This window comes from Ranitomeya variabilis, chromosome 3 (assembly GCF_051348905.1).
Source record: "Ranitomeya variabilis isolate aRanVar5 chromosome 3, aRanVar5.hap1, whole genome shotgun sequence".
Taxonomy (NCBI): Eukaryota; Metazoa; Chordata; class Amphibia; order Anura; family Dendrobatidae; genus Ranitomeya; species Ranitomeya variabilis.
Window position 1 is genome coordinate 473,278,107 of NC_135234.1, and position 18,437 is coordinate 473,296,543.

At 44.1% G+C, this 18,437-nt stretch overlaps 1 protein-coding gene across 7 annotated transcripts in view; it reads right to left on the minus strand.

Annotated features, from left to right (window-relative positions):
- The window catches only part of DMD (dystrophin), a 3,762,639-nt gene that overhangs the window by 406,277 nt on the left and 3,337,925 nt on the right, over positions 1-18,437 (minus strand). For all 7 annotated transcript variants that reach the window (XM_077296691.1, XM_077296689.1, XM_077296692.1 and 4 more), the window contains one exon: positions 15,021-15,081. In XM_077296691.1, coding sequence (XP_077152806.1) covers positions 15,021-15,081 — 61 coding nt within the window. The remainder of the gene's footprint in view (positions 1-15,020; positions 15,082-18,437) is intronic.

Genomic DNA, 18,437 nt, shown 5'->3' on the forward strand with positions numbered 1-18,437 from the left:
AACAATAGGCTCATTGCAGTTTTACAGCGGTTACATGGATACACAGGCAGCTTGGTGGTGAGTGGAGGAGTATTTAAAGTAGGGACCGCAGACAGGCTATCAAAGGCCTAACATAACAAACAATAGGCTCATGGCAGTTTTACAGCGGTTACATGGATACACGGGCAGGCAACTTGGTGGTGGTGAGTGGAGGAGTATTTAAAGTAGGGACCGCAGACAGGCTATCAAAGGCCTAACATAACAAACAATAGGCTCATGGCAGTTTTACAGCGGTTACATGGATACACGGGCAGGCAACTTGGTGGTGGTGAGTGGAGGAGTATTTAAAGTAGGGACCGCAGACAGGCTATCAAAGGCCTAACATAACAAACAATAGGCTCATGGCAGTTTTACAGCGGTTACATGGATACACGGGCAGGCAACTTGGTGGTGGTGAGTGGAGGAGTATTTAAAGTAGGGACCGCAGACAGGCTATCAAAGGCCTAACATAACAAACAATAGGCTCATGGCAGTTTTACAGCGGTTACATGGATACACGGGCAGGCAGCTTGGTGGTCAGTGGAGGAGTATTTAAAGTAGGGACCGCAGACAGGCTATCAAAGGCCTAACATAACAAACAATAGGCTCATGGCAGGTTTACAGCGGTTACATGGATAGACGGGCAGGCAGCTTGGTGGTGAGTGGAGGAGTATTTAAAGTAGGGACCGCAGACAGGCTTCAAAGGCCTAACATAAGAAAATGGGCTGGCTGTAGGCACTTTATAATTGGTTCCAGGGGTACACGGGCAGCAGTGGTCTGGTCAGTGGAGGAGTATTTAAAGTAGGGACCGCAGACAGGCTATCAAAGGCCTAACATAACAAACAATAGGCTCATGGCAGTTTTACAGCGGTTACATGGATACACGGGCAGGCAACTTGGTGGTGGTGAGTGGAGGAGAATTTAAAGTAGGGACCGCAGACAGGCTATCAAAGGCCTAACATAACAAACAATAGGCTCATGGCAGTTTTACAGCGGTTACATGGATACACGGGCAGGCAGCTTGGTGGTCAGTGGAGGAGTATTTAAAGTAGGGACCGCAGACAGGCTATCAAAGGCCTAACATAACAAACAATAGGCTCATGGCAGTTTTACAGCGGTTACATGGATAGACGGGCAGGCAGCTTGGTGGTGAGTGGAGGAGTATTTAAAGTAGGGACCGCAGACAGGCTTCAAAGGCCTAACATAAGAAAATGGGCTGGCTGTAGGCACTTTATAATTGGTTCCAGGGGTACACGGGCAGCAGTGGTCTGGTCAGTGGAGGAGTATTTAAAGTAGGGACCGCAGACAGGCTATCAAAGGCCTAAAATAACAAACAATAGGCTCATGGCAGCTTTACAGCGGTTACATGGATACACAGGCAGCTTGGTGGTGAGTGGAGGAGTATTTAAAGTAGGGACCGCAGACAGGCTATCAAAGGCCTAACATAACAAACAATAGGCTCATGGCAGTTTTACAGCGGTTACATGGATAGACGGGCAGGCAGCTTGGTGGTCAGTGGAGGAGTATTTAAAGTAGGGACCGCAGACAGGCTTCAAAGGCCTAACATAAGAAAATGGGCTGGCTGTAGGCACTTTATAATTGGTTCCAGGGGTACACGGGCAGCAGTGGTCTGGTCAGTGGAGGACTAGTGGAAGGAGGGACCGCAGACAGGCTTCAAAGGCCTAAAATAACAAACAATAGGCTCATGGCAGCTTTACAGCGGTTACATGGATACACAGGCAGCTTGGTGGTGAGTGGAGGAGTAGTGCAAGGAGTGTCTGTCCCAGTACTCCCAAAATATAAATAGATGTTAATGTCTCGCAAAACAACCACAACAAAAAAAAAGGTGGCATACTTAGGTACAGGGGTGGGCTCATCTACTGAGTTTCTGACATAGTAATTTGGCAGTAACTATTTAATGGTGCCAATATAGGACACAGACACAGACTACTTTAAGTTGCATCATAGATGTCTACAAATTTGTATTGTCAGTGCCAGACATTGAATGATGTCAGCGAATAGACTAAAGATTGGTGGAGCTGTGCGACATAATTTTGGACGTGGTAGAGCACATTTTGAGCTGGGGTAGGGGGGAACTCTCTTGAGGCCGGCGGGACCGCCCCAGGGCCCCTCATGTTACAACGGTGTGTCTGACGTTGGGTGCGCACCACCACCGCCAGAGACACTACATTGTACTATGAGGGACCCAGTAGCAATGCCGTCAACCAAAAGCGAGCACACCCACCTCTTCAGACAAACAGCAGTCTCACGGGTGCTTGCGCCAAGTCGCGATACCACGGCCCCGTGTGGGGAGTTTTGCCATTTAGGGAGGTGTAAACATGTCGTATGCTGTACAATCAGCTGCAGCAAATTAGACATTAGAAAAGTAATTCACAGGCAAGAGCTTTTCATAGGAAAGCTAGGTGTCGGCCGGGCAAGGTGGGGCAAAAGATTTCGAAATCCAGTTGTGGTTCATTTTAATGAATGTTAGATCGTCAACATTTTGGGTAGCCAGACGAGTCCTTTTTTCGGTTAATATTGAACCTGCAGCACTGAATACTCTTTCTGATAGGACACTTGCTGCCGGGCAAGCAAGCTCCTGCAATGCATATTCTGCCAATTCTGGCCAGGTGTCTAATTTGGAGGCCCAGTAATCAAATGGGAATGACGGTTGAGGGAGAACATCGATAAGGGATGAAAAATAGTTAGTAACCATACTGGACAAATGTTGTCTCCTGTCACTTTCAATTGATGCAGCAGTACCTGTCCTGTCTGCGGTCATAGCAAAATCACTCCACAACCTGGTCAGAAAACCCCTCTGTCCAACGCCACTTCTGATGTGTGCACCCCTAACACTCCTAGTCTGCTGCCCCCTGGAGCTCGTGTGAGAACGATCACGTGCGCTGTGTGCTGGGAATGCCTGAAGCAAACGGTCAACAAGAGTTGATTGTTTGGTTGCTAATATTAGTTCCAAGTTCTCATGTGGCATAATATTTTGCAATTTGCCTTTATAGCGTGGATCAAGGAGGCAGGCCAACCAGTAATCGTCATCGTTCATCATTTTCGTAATGCGTGTGTCCCTTTTTAGGATACGTAAGGCATAATCCGCCATGTGGGCCAAAGTTCCAGTTGTCAAATCTCCGGTTGTGATTGGTTGAGGGGCAGTTGCAGGCAAATCTACGTCACTTGTGTCCCTCAAAAAACCAGAACCCGGCCGTGACACGCAACCAATTTCCTGTGCCCCCGGGAAAGGTTCGGCATTAAAAATATACTCATCCCCATCATCCTCCTCGTCCTCCACCTCCTCTTCGCCCGCTACCTCGTCCTGTACACTGCCCTGACCAGACAATGGCTGACTGTCATCAAGGCTTTCCTCTTCCTCTGGTGCAGACGCCTGCTCCTTTATGTGCGTCAAACTTTGCATCAGCAGACGCATTAGGGGGATGCTCATGCTTATTACGGCGTTGTCTGCACTAACCAGCCGTGTGCATTCCTCAAAACACTGAAGGACTTGACACATGTCTTGTATCTTAGACCACTGCACACCTGACAACTCCATGTCTGCCATCCTACTGCCTGCCCGTGTATCCTCCCACAAATAAATAACAGCACGCCTCTGTTCGCACAGTCTCTGAAGCATGTGCAGTGTTGAGTTCCACCTTGTTGCAACGTCTATGATGAGGCGATGCTGGGGAAGGTTCAAAGACCGCTGATAGGTCTGCATACGGCTGGCGTGTACAGGCGAACGTCGGATATGTGAGCAAAGTGCACGCACTTTGAGGAGCAGGTCGGAGAACCCAGGATAAGTTTTCAATAAGCACTGCACCACCAGGTTTAAGGTGTGAGCCAGGCAAGGAATGTGTTTCAGTTGGGAAAGGGAGATGGCAGCCATGAAATTCCTTCCGTTATCACTCACTACCTTGCCTGCCTCAAGATCTACTGTGCCCAGCCACGACTGCGTTTCTTGTTGCAAGAACTCGGACAGAACTTCCGCGGTGTGTCTGTTGTCGCCCAAACACTTCATAGCCAATACAGCCTGCTGACGCTTGGCAGTAGCTGGCCCATAATGGGACAACTGGTGTGCAACAGTGTCATCTGCCGATGGAGTGGTTGGCAGACTGCGTTCTGTGGAAGAGCTGTAGCTTCTGCAGGAGGACGAGGAGGAGGAGGAGGAGGGGGTGCGAACGCCTACAGCCAACTGTTTCCTAGACCGTGGGCTAGGCACAACTGTCCCTAAATTGATGTCGCCTGTGGACCCTGCATCCACCACATTCACCCAGTGTGCCGTGATGGACACATAACGTCCCTGGCCATGCCTACTGGTCCATGCATCTGTAGTCAGGTGCACCTTTGTACTCACAGATTGCCTGAGTGCATGGACGATGCGCTGTTTAACATGCTGGTGCAGGGCTGGGATGGCTTTTCTGGAAAAAAAGTGTCGACTGGGTAGCTCGTATCGTGGTTCAGCGTACTCCATCAGGGCTTTGAAAGCTTCGCTTTCAACTAACCGGTAGGGCATCATCTCTAACGAGATTAGTCTAGCTATGTGGGCGTTAAAACCCTGTGTACGCGGATGCGAGGATAAGTACTTCCTTTTTCTAACCAGAGTCTCATGTAGGGTGAGCTGGACTGGAGAGCTGGAGATCGTGGAACTTTCGGGTGTGCCGGTGTACATGGCAGACTGAGAGACGGTTGGAGACGGTATTGTTTCCGCCGGTGCCCTAGATGCAATATTTCCTCCTACAAAACTGGTGATTCCCTGACCCTGACTGCTTTTGGCTGGCAAAGAAACCTGCACAGATACTGCCGGTGGTGCGGAAAATGGTGGCCTTACAGTGACGGAAGGGATGTTGCGTTGCTGACTAGCTTCATTGGCCGAGGGTGCTACAACCTTGAGGGACGTTTGGTAGTTAGTCCAGGCTTGAAAATGCATGGTGGTTAAGTGTCTATGCATGCAACTAGTATTTAGACTTTTCAGATTCTGACCTCTGCTTAAGCTAGTTGAACATTTTTGACAGATGACTTTGCGCTGATCAGTTGGATGTTGTTTAAAAAAATGCCAGACTGCACTCTTCCTAGACTCGGATCCCTTTTCAGGGATTGCAGACTGAGCTTTAACCGGATGGCAACGCTGTGCTCCAACAGGTTTTGGCTTTGACACGCGTTTTGGGCCAGATACGGGCCCGGCAGATGGAACCTGTTGCGATGTTGATGCCTGCTGCGGCCCCTCCTCCACCTCCGCTTCTGAACTACTGCCGCCTGCACCCTGTTCCCCCAATGGCTGCCAATCGGGGTCAATAACTGGGTCATCTATTACCTCCTCTTCGAGCTCGTGTGCAACTTCGTCTGTGTCACTGTGTCGGTCGGTGGTATAGCGTTCGTGGCGGGGCAACATAGTCTCATCAGGGTCTGATTGTGGATCTGTACCCTGAGAGGGCAATGTGGTGGTCTGAGTCAAAGGAGCAGCATAGTACTCTGGCTGTGGCTGTGCATCAGTGCACTCCATGTCAGAATATACTTGTAATGGGCATGGCCTGTTAAATGTTTCACTTTCTAAGCCAGGGACGGTATGTGTAAAGAGCTCCATGGAGTGACCCGTTGTGTCGCCTGCTGCATCCTTCTCTCTTGTTGTAGTTTTTGCTGAGGAGGACAAGGAAGCGACTTGTCCCTGACCGTGAACATCCACAAGCGACGCGCTGCTTTTACATTTACCAGTTTCGGAAGAGGAGGCAAAAGAGCTAGAGGCTGAGTGTGCAATGTAAGCCAAAACTTGCTGTTGCTGCTCCGCCTTTAAAAGCGGTTTTCCTACTCCCAGAAAAGAGAGCGTTCGAGGCCTTGTGTAGCCTGACGACGAAACTGGCTCCACAGCTCCAGACTTAGGTGGAATATTTTTATCCCCACGACCACCTGATGCTCCACTACCACTACCATCATTACCAGCTGACAATGAACGCCCACGACGACCTCTTGCACCAGACTTCCTCATTGTTTTAAAATCTTAACCAAAGTAACTTTATTTGTTGCTGTCAAACAACTTACACGGTGAGCTATAACTTCAGTATGATTTCAATATCCCTTAACAGGTTGGTGAGACCACAAGGAAAATCAGGCACAATGTTACACACTCTGTTTTCTGTGGCACAAAATCACAGAGATGACACACGCAGGACTGTCACTCAAGCACTAATGTCAATATTAATCTCCCACCTAATTTATGTTTTGTTTTTTTTCAGGGAGACTTTAGAAACCAAATAATATTAAAAAAAAAAAAAAAAAAAAAGGCTTTCTATGGCCCACAATTAGAGAGAGAGAGGTGGCACACCCAGGAGTCAAGACTGGCACACAAGCTGAAAGGGCAATATTACTCTCCCACTGTTTTTTTATGTTTTTTTTTTTTTCAGGGAGACTTTAGAAACCAAATAATATTTAAAAAAAAAAATAAATAGGCTTTCTATGGCCCACTGAATGAAAGGGAGAGAGGTGGCACACCCAGGAGTCAAGACTGGCACACAAGCTGAAAGGGCAATATTACTCTCCCACTGTTTTTTGTATGTTTTTTTTTTTTTTTTCAGGGAGACTTTAGAAACCCAATAATATTTTTTAAAATAAATAAATAGGCTTTCTATGGCCCACTGAATGAAAGGGAGAGAGGTGGCACACCCAGGAGTCAAGACTGGCACACAAGCTGAAAGGGCAATATTACTCTCCCACTGTTTTTTTATGTATTTTTTGTTTTTTAAGGGAGACTTTAGAAACCCGATAATATTTAAAAAAAAAAAAAAATAGGCTTTCTATGGCCCACTGAATGAGAGGGAGAGAGGTGGCACACCCAGGAGTCAAGACTGGCACACAAGCTGAAAGGGCAATATTACTCTCCCACTGTTTTTTTAGGTTTTTTTTTTTTTTTCAGGGAGACTTTAGAAACCAAATAATATTAAAAAAAAAAAAAAAAAAATAGGCTTGCTATAGCCCACTGAATGAGAGATAGCACACACAGCAGTGGCACACAAGCCCTGACTGAGGCCAATATTTTTCTCCCACTGATTGATGTAGTGTTTTTGTGTTGAGGTAGATTTTAGAACACAAATCACGGAAAAAATAAATAGGCTTTCTATGGCCCACTCAGTGAGAGATGGCACACACAGGGATGGCACTGTAGCAGAAATGCCAATCTTAATCTCCCACAAAAAAAAACAAAACAAAAAAAAAAACTGTCCTACAATTACTATCTCCCTGCAGTAATGTAAGCCAGGTATGGCAGGCAGCAATAGGAGTGGACTGATGCACAAATTAAATAAAAAGTGTGGACAAACAAAAAAGATAGCTGTGCAGAAAGGAAGGAACAAGAGGATATGTGCTTTGAAAAAAGCAGTTGGTTTCCACAGTGGCGTACACACAGCAATACAGCTATCACGGAGCCTTCTAGGGCAGCCCAATGAGCTACAGCGCTGAGGGGAAAAAAAAAAAAAATAGCTTCCACAGTCCCTGCACACCGAAGGTGGTGTTGGACAGTGGAAATCGCTGCAGCACAAGCGGTTTGGTGGTTAGTGGACCCTGCCTAACGCTCTCCCTGCTTCTGACGAAGCGGCAGCAACCTGTCCCTAAGCTCAGATCAGCAGCAGTAAGATGGCGGTCGGCGGGAACGCCCCTTTATAGCCCCTGTGACGCCGCAGACAGCAAGCCAATCACTGCAATGCCCTTCTCTAAGATGGTGGGGACCAGGATCTATGTCATCACGCTGCCCACACTCTGCGTTCACCTTCATTGGCTGAGAAATGGCGCTTTTCGCGTCATTGAAACGCGACTTTGGCGCGAAAGTCGCGTACCGCATGGCCGACAAGCACAGGGGTCGGATCGGGTTTCATGAGACGCCGACTTAGCCAAAAGTCGGCGACTTTTGAAAATGATCGACCCGTTTCGCTCAACCCTACTCACCATCATTTGTTCAGATACAATGAAATTCCCAGGCCTACCATGGTAAGTTGGGAACTTCTGGCCTTCATGAAGCCTAGGAGGGTCTAGTGCAGAGGTCTCAAACGTCATTCCTCAAGGGCAGCAAACAGGTCATGTTTTCCAGATGTCCTTGTACTGCACAGGTGATAATTTAATCACCTACACGTATAATGATTCCAGCACCTTGTGCAATGCTAAGGAAATCTTGAAAGCACGCATGGTTTGCGGCCTTTGAGGAATGCAGTTTGAGAGGAAATCTTGAAAACATGCATGGTTTGCGGCCCTTGAGGAATGCAGATGGAGACCCCTGGTCTAGTGCATGTGTGTGCAAGGTCACGGGCATGCTATGACATCATGATGTTGTGACCTTTTGTGTCTTGCATAAAGGATTTTAGCAATGATCTAAAGGGATGAGCGACATGGAGGGGCTGGGGAGGATAGACCACCAATATCTGATAGGTGCAAGTATGACACAAGGCACTCTGACCGATCAGCTGTAACCAGCGACTTGAAGTTTTTGTATGCCGCTGGATCACATATCTAACATTTTGGAGTACATTAGAAACATGGGAGCAATGATGTAGGGTCATTGAAAGAAATAATGAATTATTAAGCATCCAGTGGGACCTGAGCCGAGTGGTCCCTCTTTGTTTCGGTGTGAAACCTTTACCCTGATGAACCCCTAGAATAAGAGGGGAGGAACGCCTTGGAATTATGGTTCATATATCAGGACTTTACAGTTACACACAATAAGTATCATTACTTTCACTCTGGGACTATATGGATGTGACGACCATGCTGTTATCTGTACCCATTATGTCTCTAATGGTCAGTCTATAGAATCTTAAATAAAGGTGATACCCATGATGTCATGTGTATTCATCTTGTTTCATATGTATTGCTGTATTGAGAACTAATTCCATCAGCCACAAATCTGTGGTCATCTATAAATCTTTTGGCCATTATTAAGACCTATGGGAGATGGTCTCCATTAAGGACTTGCATTCAATTTTTCTGATATACCGTACTAACAAAGTATTTCCTTGATATTTTCTGGTGGTATTTGGTCACTGTAAGCCTGTACCTATTGTAGTCTATATTGCTTGTTAATTCTACACTAATAAGATTAATTTGTCAATTGATCTAGCTTGTATATCTTTAACCCCTTTCCGATATTGGGCATAATAGTACGCCCACATTGGACTCCCTCCCTTTGATGTGGGCTCCGACGGTGAGCCCACATCTTTCCCAGCACATGTCAGCTGTTTTGAACAGCTGACATGTGCCCGGAACAGTCTCAGGTGGAATCGCGATCCATCCGCCGCTATTAACTCGTTAAATGCCGCTGTCAAACTCTGACAGTGGCAATTAACATGCACTTCCGGCAATTGCACTGGAAATCTGCCCATCGGTGACCCCCGTCATGTGATCGCGGGTCACCAATGTGTTGGCCTGACAACCAGAGTGAGTAATTCTGCTACATACAGGTGATCTGATCATCGCCTGTATGTAGCAAAGCCGATCGGCTTATGGCTGCGCCTAGTCTCCCATGAAGACTATTGAAGCATGACAAAAGTAAAAAAAAGTTTTTAAAAATATAAAAAAAATATAAAAGTTCAAATCACCCCTCTTTCGTCCCATTCAAAATAAAACAATAAAAAAATCAAATATACACATATTTGGTATTAACACAAAAATTGAGCCTGGCTTAAGTTGGTATACATGCAGCACATAAACGCATGTTCACATTGGCCATAAAGCACATTTGGTATTACGGAGCTCTGAATTGCCGGATCTATCAATAAAAAAAGATTAACCTGATCGCTAAATGGCGTATCGAGAAAAAAGTCAAAGCTCTAGAATTCCTTTTTTTTTCGTCGGCCAACATCGCATTAAAATTCAGTATCGGGTGAACAAAAGATCGTATCTGAACAAAAATAGTATCATTTAAAATGACAGCTCGGCGCACCAAAAATAAGCCCTCACCTGACCCGAGATCACTAAAAATGGAGACTAGTGTTGAGCATTCCGATACCGCAAGTATCGGGTATCGGCCGATACTTGCGGGTATCGGAATTCCGATACCGAGATCCGATACTTTTGTGGTATCGGGTATCGGTATCGAAACAACATTAATGTGTAAAATAAAGAATTAAAATAAAAAATATTGCTATACTCACCTCTCCGACGCAGCCTGGACCTCACCGAGGGAGCCGGCAGCATTCTGTGCTTAAAATGCGCGCTTTTACTTCCTTCCGTGACGTCACGGCTTGTGATTGGTCGCGTGCCGCCCATGTGGCCGCGACGCGACCAATCACAGCAAGCCGTGACGTAATTTTCAGGTCCTGGATGCCTAATTCTAGGCATTCAGGATTTTAAAATTGCGTTCCGGCTTGTGATTGGTCGCGTCGCGGTAACGTGGGCGACGCGACCAATCACAAGCCGTGACGTCACGGGAGGCAGGAAACGCGCGCATTTTAAAATTACGTCACGGCTTGTGATTGGTTGCGTGCCGCCCATGTGACCGCGACGCGACCAATCACAGCAAGCCGTGACGTAATTTCAGGTCCTGAATGCCTATTTCTGCATTCAGGACCTGAAATTACGTCACGGCTTGCTGTGATTGGTCACGTCGCAGTCACATGGGCGGCACACAACCAATCACAAGCCGTGACGTAATTTTAAAATGCGCGCGTTTCCTGCCTCCCGTGACGTCACGGCTTGTGATTGGTCGCGTCGCCCATGTGACCGCGACGCGACCAATCACAAGCCGGAACGCAATTTTAAAATCCTGAATGCCTAGAATTAGGCATCCAGGACCTGAAAATTACGTCACGGCTTGCTGTGATTGGTCGCGTCGCGGCCACATGGGCGGCACGCGACCAATCACAAGCCGTGACGTCACGGAAGGAAGTAAAAGCGCGCATTTTAAGCACAGAACGCTGCCGGTTCCCTCGGTGAGGTCCAGGCTGCGTCGGAGAGGTGAGTATAGCAATATTTTTTATTTTAATTCTTTATTTTACACATTAATATGGATCCCAGGGCCTGAAGGAGAGTTTCCTCTCCTTCAGACCCTGGGAACCATCAGGAATACTGTTCGATACTTGAGTCCCATTGACTTGTATTGGTATCGGGTATCGGTATCGGATTAGATCCGATACTTTGCCGGTATCGGCCGATACTTTCCGATACCGATACTTTGAAGTATCGGACGGTATCGCTCAACACTAATGGAGACGCTACGGGTATCGGAAAATGTTGAATTTTTTTTTTTAACAAAGTTTGGAATTTTTTTTCACCACTTAGATAAAAAAGAACCTAGACATATTTGGTGTTTATGAACTCATAATAACCTGGAGAATCATAATGGAGGTCAGTTTTAGCATTTAGTGAACACAGTAGAGAATAAAAACAAAAAACACTATTGTGGGATTGCACTTTTTTTGCAATTTCACCACACTTTGAATTTTTTTCCTGTTTTCCAGTACCCGATATGTTAAAACCAATGGTGGTATTCAAAAGTACAACTTGTCCCGCAAAAAACAAGCCCTCACATGGCCATATTGACAGAAAAATAAAAAAGTTATGGCTCTGGGAAGAAGGGGAGCATAAAAAGAAACCCCAAAAATGAAAATACCTTCGGGGGTTAAGGGGTTAAACAGTGACCATAAGTGCCCCACTGAAACTTAAACCATCTATCTGTTGCCTTATTTTTCTAGGGAATTTTTTTCATATACATTGGTATTATTGTTATTTTCATGAATATTGTCACCTCATCACACATTTTTGGCGCTTAGATTTAGAGCATAATATGGTCAGAGGGGGAGAGCCGACAGTGACCGGGGGTGCCATATCACAATATTAGAGTGCCAACCTCTGCAGAAAAATAGGGAAAGTGGGTGAGACTGTTATAGGGCTAGCCCCACTGCCCCTCCCTCTCTCTGTAATGCTATTAGACTCTTTAGCCCAGCCTTTATGATATTATAATAACAGTTTTGTAAATAGTAGGAGGGTCTTTTTAAGTTTTTCTGTTTATGCTGCTGGAACACAGCAGCTCCTTTATTTCTATAGTGGTAGTAGCCGGGTACTGCAGATCCACCTCTATTCAAATTATCTGTAGTACCCAACTGCGGCCACTAAAGGTTTGACAAAACTGTTGTGTTTTTCAGCATCTGGAAAGGTTCAGACACAGCCGGTAACAGCTGAACGGCAGGGGTGCTGGGTGTCTCTCTCACATCCATCAGATATTTATAGACTATACTCAAGAAAAAGGAGCGGTCAACCTCTTTTAATGATTACAATGTTGCTCAGAACATACTATTAGGATTCATAAACATAGACATTTCTAGTATCTAGTGATTTAAAACACATCTTAGCATTAATTATATGGTGAATCTGTAAAGAAGTGAGAAGACATCTGACACCCACCCAGAACACTTTTATGTGTTGTGATAAAATGTATTATTGTTGAGCACTGCTTTATGCTGAATTTAATGTAATGTTTCTTGTTAAAGCTGTAGTAGATCAGACAGCTGGGGAATGAAGAGTTAACAGTTAGTTAGCCCTGTAGATGGAAGGATTGTTTGGGAGTAAGGAGAGAGCTACTTCCTGGTTAGCAGAGCCATCAATTAGTAGTGAAGTGAAGCCAGTCACAGGAAGTGTGGCAGATGAGGCTGCGTAGTGGTGAGTGTGTGAAGGGAGGAAGCAGAAAAGAGCTAGCAAGATTCTGTAACTGGATCCAGAAGCAGTGTAATACGGCCGGAGCACCCTGGACTCTGTGTGGTTAACTGAACTAGAGTCAAAACTAGAGTTCGGCAGCAGTGGATACAGGCAGGAATCCAGAGGAGGTAGAGCTGTGGGTTAGTAGGTAACCCAGAGGCAGCACAAGTGTAAGGAGATTGACATATTGTCCAGCGTTCCTTCCTTGAAGAACAAGTAAATTTTGAAGTTGTGTAATATGAATGATAACTTGTGTTAATTATGTTAACGTTGTGTGCTGTCTGACAGTAGGGAAAGCGGGTGTTAATGTTTGGGACTAGCTCAGAGTGGGAAGGGATAGGCTGAAGGGACTAGAGACAGTTCCGATTAGAACATTAGAAAAGGCCATATCAAAGACTTGGTGTGAGCAATGCCGCATTTCATGGGTGCCCCTAGTATTGAGAGGAGACTAGGAGAAAGAGAGAGCGTGATTCGAAGCAGAAACAAAAAAGAGTGACTGAGAGACAGAGAGATTCACCGGAGACACTTCCTGGAAGAGGACGCCTAGCCATACGTCCCAGAGTTTATAACTCCTAGTTGTAAAGGGCCTAAACAAGACGTAGTACACGAGACGAAGAGAGTGCCCCAGACGAGAGTTCCAGAGTGTCAATAGAAGAGATGATAAGCACCGGCCATACTGGTACCATAGTTTCCCAGAGGGGAAAGAAGATGTGGAACCGCGAGTTGAGCAAACAACTCTTGTTAGCTGAACAGTATTGTCAAGCTAGGTTGTGGTGAAATAGTGATGACAGAGAACAAGTAAAGAGAGAGAAAGGGATTGAATTTGTGTAAGGAAAATGTTACAGATTATCAAGGAAACAATTGAGAAGATATGTACCAGCTATCTACTGTATGTAATCCTCCCCAAGTTAATGTTCAGTAAACAGTTTATTTTGAATTCAGGGTCTCCCTCCTTGAACAAGTCCACACACACAGCCAGGACCCCCACCTTCATGTAACATGACAGAACATAAGAGACGAGTACCTCGCCCACGGCTCCCGCTCCGTGCCACATGAAACAAGCGAGGTGGAGCTAAAGAGAAGGCAACTTGTAGGCCAGGACTGTGAGTCATCGTGAATAAATACTGGAGTTGTCAGGCTGGAGCAAAGTATCACTTGAGAGGCCTGTGATGAGTGAAGGACAGACAAAAGGAATGGAGTATTTTAAGTCAGGCAAGTCGTATTGCCGTAATGTTGTTGCTTATATGAGTGAAGTGAAGTGAGTAAATGAAGTGCCGCCACATGTAACCCAAATGTCTGTGCCTCTCTGTAGGACAGAAGAAGATGTGAACACTAAGTTTTGGGACTGCTATCTCTTGTACATACTTTATACTGGTTTCATCAGTAAAGACTTTTATTTTTATAAAATGTACTGCTTTCTTCCTTGTGATTGTAATACATTGTGAGTTTCTGCACCATTTGAGGGTATGCGTCCTAAATGCAGAACACATGAATGTACAGAATACACCCACACAGTGGAAACGGTTTCACTGGTGCCTGGGGTTGCAGTGCTACTTTTTGACCAGTGCAACCCTTATAAATCGACAATAACCTATAACATAACCTATAATATATACCTCTGATATTTCACTGGGGTAAGTACCCTAGTGTACAATCATAGATACCTGGTAGATATTATATTAAGTGGATAATGTAGCAAAGAGGGATCTATTGCCTTGGAATTCGATTGTCCCACTATGAAAGAAGGTTTAGAATTCTGTCAGATAGTGGTTTACTTACACATGCATGATCTGGAAAGGTACCTGACATTTTACAACGCCGACTAAGGAGTAATTGTGGCTCAGATCTAATCAGTTTTGGTGCTTGAAACAAGAAGGCGAGTGCCAGCTAGAGTTGTTTTATCATCGAGTTTTAAATAACATGACCTCTAGAGAACGGCAATAGCAATTAGGTTGCATCATTTTGTACAAGGAAAAGAAAATCTTTAGACCAGCAATCTGAGACCAGGGCTGCGTTAACTGTGATGACCGCACTTAATGAAGACATCTGCCCAAGGGAGAACAAGGTTACTAACTCATTTTATATAGGTCACCAAGCAAATATCACATGATTTAGAGCCTTGTAAGGAACGCTACACTAATGCAGTATACTCTCAGACTCCAGCGTCTTTTTAAGTCATTGCATAGTATTAAAAAAGTGTTAGCTATAGCTTAGCCCGAGTCACAAGAAACAAAGTTTCAAAGACAAATTTGAAGAAACAGACTTGAAAACTCCAGCAGCATTACACATTACAACATTTTCAATATTTGCATAGGGAATATGGCACTTACTTTATGTAGTATGGCACTTTATTTGGTGAAATAGCCCTCTCCCAGGGACCCTGGACAGAAGCTGAAAAAGAAAGTTAAAGACTTGAGAACAGGATGAAAGCAGAATACAGAGGCAATAATTCACGTCTGCAGCTGTACACTTGATCAGGCTTACATGGGTCTATTTGCCCGATAGTCCTTGAGGACAGCAAGAATTCACCTACAGAACAATGGTGAAATATCCACGCTAGTCTGAGGGAAGATAAATTTAGTCAAGTACAGTGATTAAACACATGCTTCCTGCACAGGAAAACTTAACTGAGAGATGAAAGTCTGAACAGGAGCCATATTTCTCGCCGCTGCTCTTCCTTGTGTTTTTCTGCTGTTTTTGTTTCATGATTTATTTTTCCAATTTCCTAACATAACTGGGCCTGCTTTGTAGGCATTGAGTGGCTGCGAAAATTCACCTGGATACGATTCCCCATGGAGAGAGTTTATATGGAACAACACAGCGGTTCATGCATACAGTATGTATAATACATAATGTATATATATTACATGTGATTCTGAATATTCAAACCTGTTTTGTATACAGTAAATTATGCCAATTTTTTTTTGTCTATAAAAATACAATTTATCTCAGCTAATGTAGCATGTGGGTACAAATAAATCCTCCTGATCAGAAAAATGACAATTACTGTTATTCCATATACTTGCTGCATTCCGTTCATTAAATAGAACAGATTCATTAGTCAGTAAATTGAATCTGCATAATCTTTTCAGAATATCTGAAACTGATCGTTTTATCTTTATTGATGAGAAGTATTTGCCATGCTTACAAAAGCATCACAACTAAATTTAGTTATTATGCTGAACTTGACTTTCATCTGCTCCATATGTAAAGGAACATCCAAAATATACGATCATTTCTAGAGCAGGGCCTGAGTGGTCTGGACAGAGGCATATTCAAGCTTTCTTTTATCTGGATAAATGTTCGGTTTGATATCCAAGTCTTGTATCTGTATACCATGGAGGCAAGGCAGGGTGGTATATTGGGACCTCCTGGCACTTCAGGCCTCCATAGACATTAGAGTAAATGTGTCCGAACCTACCGATATCGGTGGGATTTGTCTGATTTTATTGAGGTCCTGATGACTCTTGCCTGACATTCATCTGAGTGATCTGACCTATTAGATTTCCAACAAATAATCCTTTTGTTTTTCAGGAAATACATTTTTCTCATAGAGAACACATGAGTGCTCTGCTGATTTGAATGTTCTCTCCTAAGAAGGATAGCACTGGGAAACTCTCCACACTTGCCCCACTACCTATGGTCCTGTGCCAAGAAATTAGCTACAAATTTTCTTATGCTTTCATGCGCCATCCTTCCAGTAAAGAATAGTAAGAATGAGTTGCTCAATTTGATGAGTGTGGAGAAGGAGGGGTATCAATGGCACAATCGGTAAGAGTTAATAACATTTTACTAACAGCAGGAGTACATACACCAGCAGATTCACTTTATATAGTAGAGAAAATTTTGCATGTCAACTTGCAGCTGTTATTCAAGTCAGGGCAGGCTCATGGCTTCGGAGAGGTTAGCCACAAAAAGAAGCTAATAAAGAGGGGGCCTGGCACAATGAAAAGCTAAAGTAGGAGTAGCCAGGCACATAGGAGAACTAGGGAAGGAGATATCTAAAGCATGCTCGCCTGTTATTAGTATGTAAAAGATAACACCAGTCCCAGAACAAATATGTTTTAATAATAATATACAAAAAATGTAGACATTCAGGCTATGTGCACACGTCCGGAATTGCCGTGTAAATTTCAGCAGCAATTCCGCAACTGTGCCGCAGGTAAAACGCATGCGGAATTGGCATGCTCTTTCCCGCTAAACACTAGCGTTTTACAAGCGTAATTAGCTTGCAGAATGCTAGTGTTTTACAAGCAATCTGTAGCATCGCTTGGAAAACTGATTGACAGGTTGGTCACACTTGTCAAACATAGTGTTTGACAAGTGTGACCAACTTTTTACTATTGATGCTGCCTATGCAGCATCAATAGTAAAAAGATCTAATGTTAAAAATAATTAAAAAAATAATAAATCGTGATATTCTCACCTTCTGCCATCCTCAGCAGTCTTCCCACTCCTCGCGATGCTCCCGTTCCCTTTAATGCCTAGTCGCAATGACCTCAGATGACGTAGTGGTCTCGCGAGACCCATGTCATCACAGGTCATTGCAGCAAAGCATCACTGGGACCGGAGCATCGCGAGAAGCAGGAACGCTGCGAGGGATGCTGGAAGATGAGAATATCATGATTTTTTATTTATTTATTTATTTTTTAACAACTATATGGTTCCCAGGGCCTGGAGGAGAGTCTCCTCTCTTCCACCCTGGGTACCAACCGCACATGATCCGCTTACTTCCCGCATGGTGGGCATAGCCACATGCGGAAGGTAAGTGGATCAATGCATTCCTATGTGTGCGGAATCCCCGCGATTCCGCACAAGGAATGAACATGCTGCATTTTTTTCCGGAATGCGATTCCGCTGCGGAAAAAAAAGCAACATGTGCACAAAAAATGCGGATTGCATTCTAATAAATAGGATGCTTAATGTATGCGTTTTTTTCATGGTTTTATTGTGTTTTTATAGCGAAAAACCCCAAAAAACGTGAAAAATCCTGAACGTGTGCACATAGCCTTAACCTAAAATAACTGTTTCTCGTTTTTTTAATGTAATTAAAAGTAGGAAATGAAGCAACAATGCTACAACTGGAAAACTGTGAGATGAAGTTAGAATAAAATGATAGAATCAATTAAGAATCGAGGAAAAACTGCACAAATTCAAACAATGCACTTGGTGGGAGGATTCAGAAATCTATTTGTGTTGCAGCTTGCATTGTATCTAAACATGGGATCCACATTGCATTTTGCATTGTTTGTGCTATTGGCAGCTCTGGTGTTTGCAACTAAAGCAAAAAAAAATATTTCACATGGTAGAAATCTTGGGAAACCTTTCAGATACACCTAATCAAGAATATCCATCATAAACATAATACAAACTGATGTTTCCTATACAAAGTTCATAACTTAGAAACAAAGGAATGACGGCAGCTCACTAAAGGATGATATTTATTCACAATGAAGAAATTCATCATCATTGTGGATGAAGAATTAAGATATTTGAATGATACATTTAAGCCTCTTGACTGGTAGAATGTGTGTAATTTACTCTCTATCCAATGGGGAAACTGAAGATTTTGGTTCCATTTCAACATTTTGTAATTACAACCTTTCCATTGACAAGTATGATCAGGAGAACATTGTAAGATGTAGAAAAGTACAATCACAATAAGCCAAATAATTATATCTACACAGCATTTCTGTGTTGTTGCCGAGTATATTTTATGGAGTCCATTGTACTTTTATTTTTGCCTT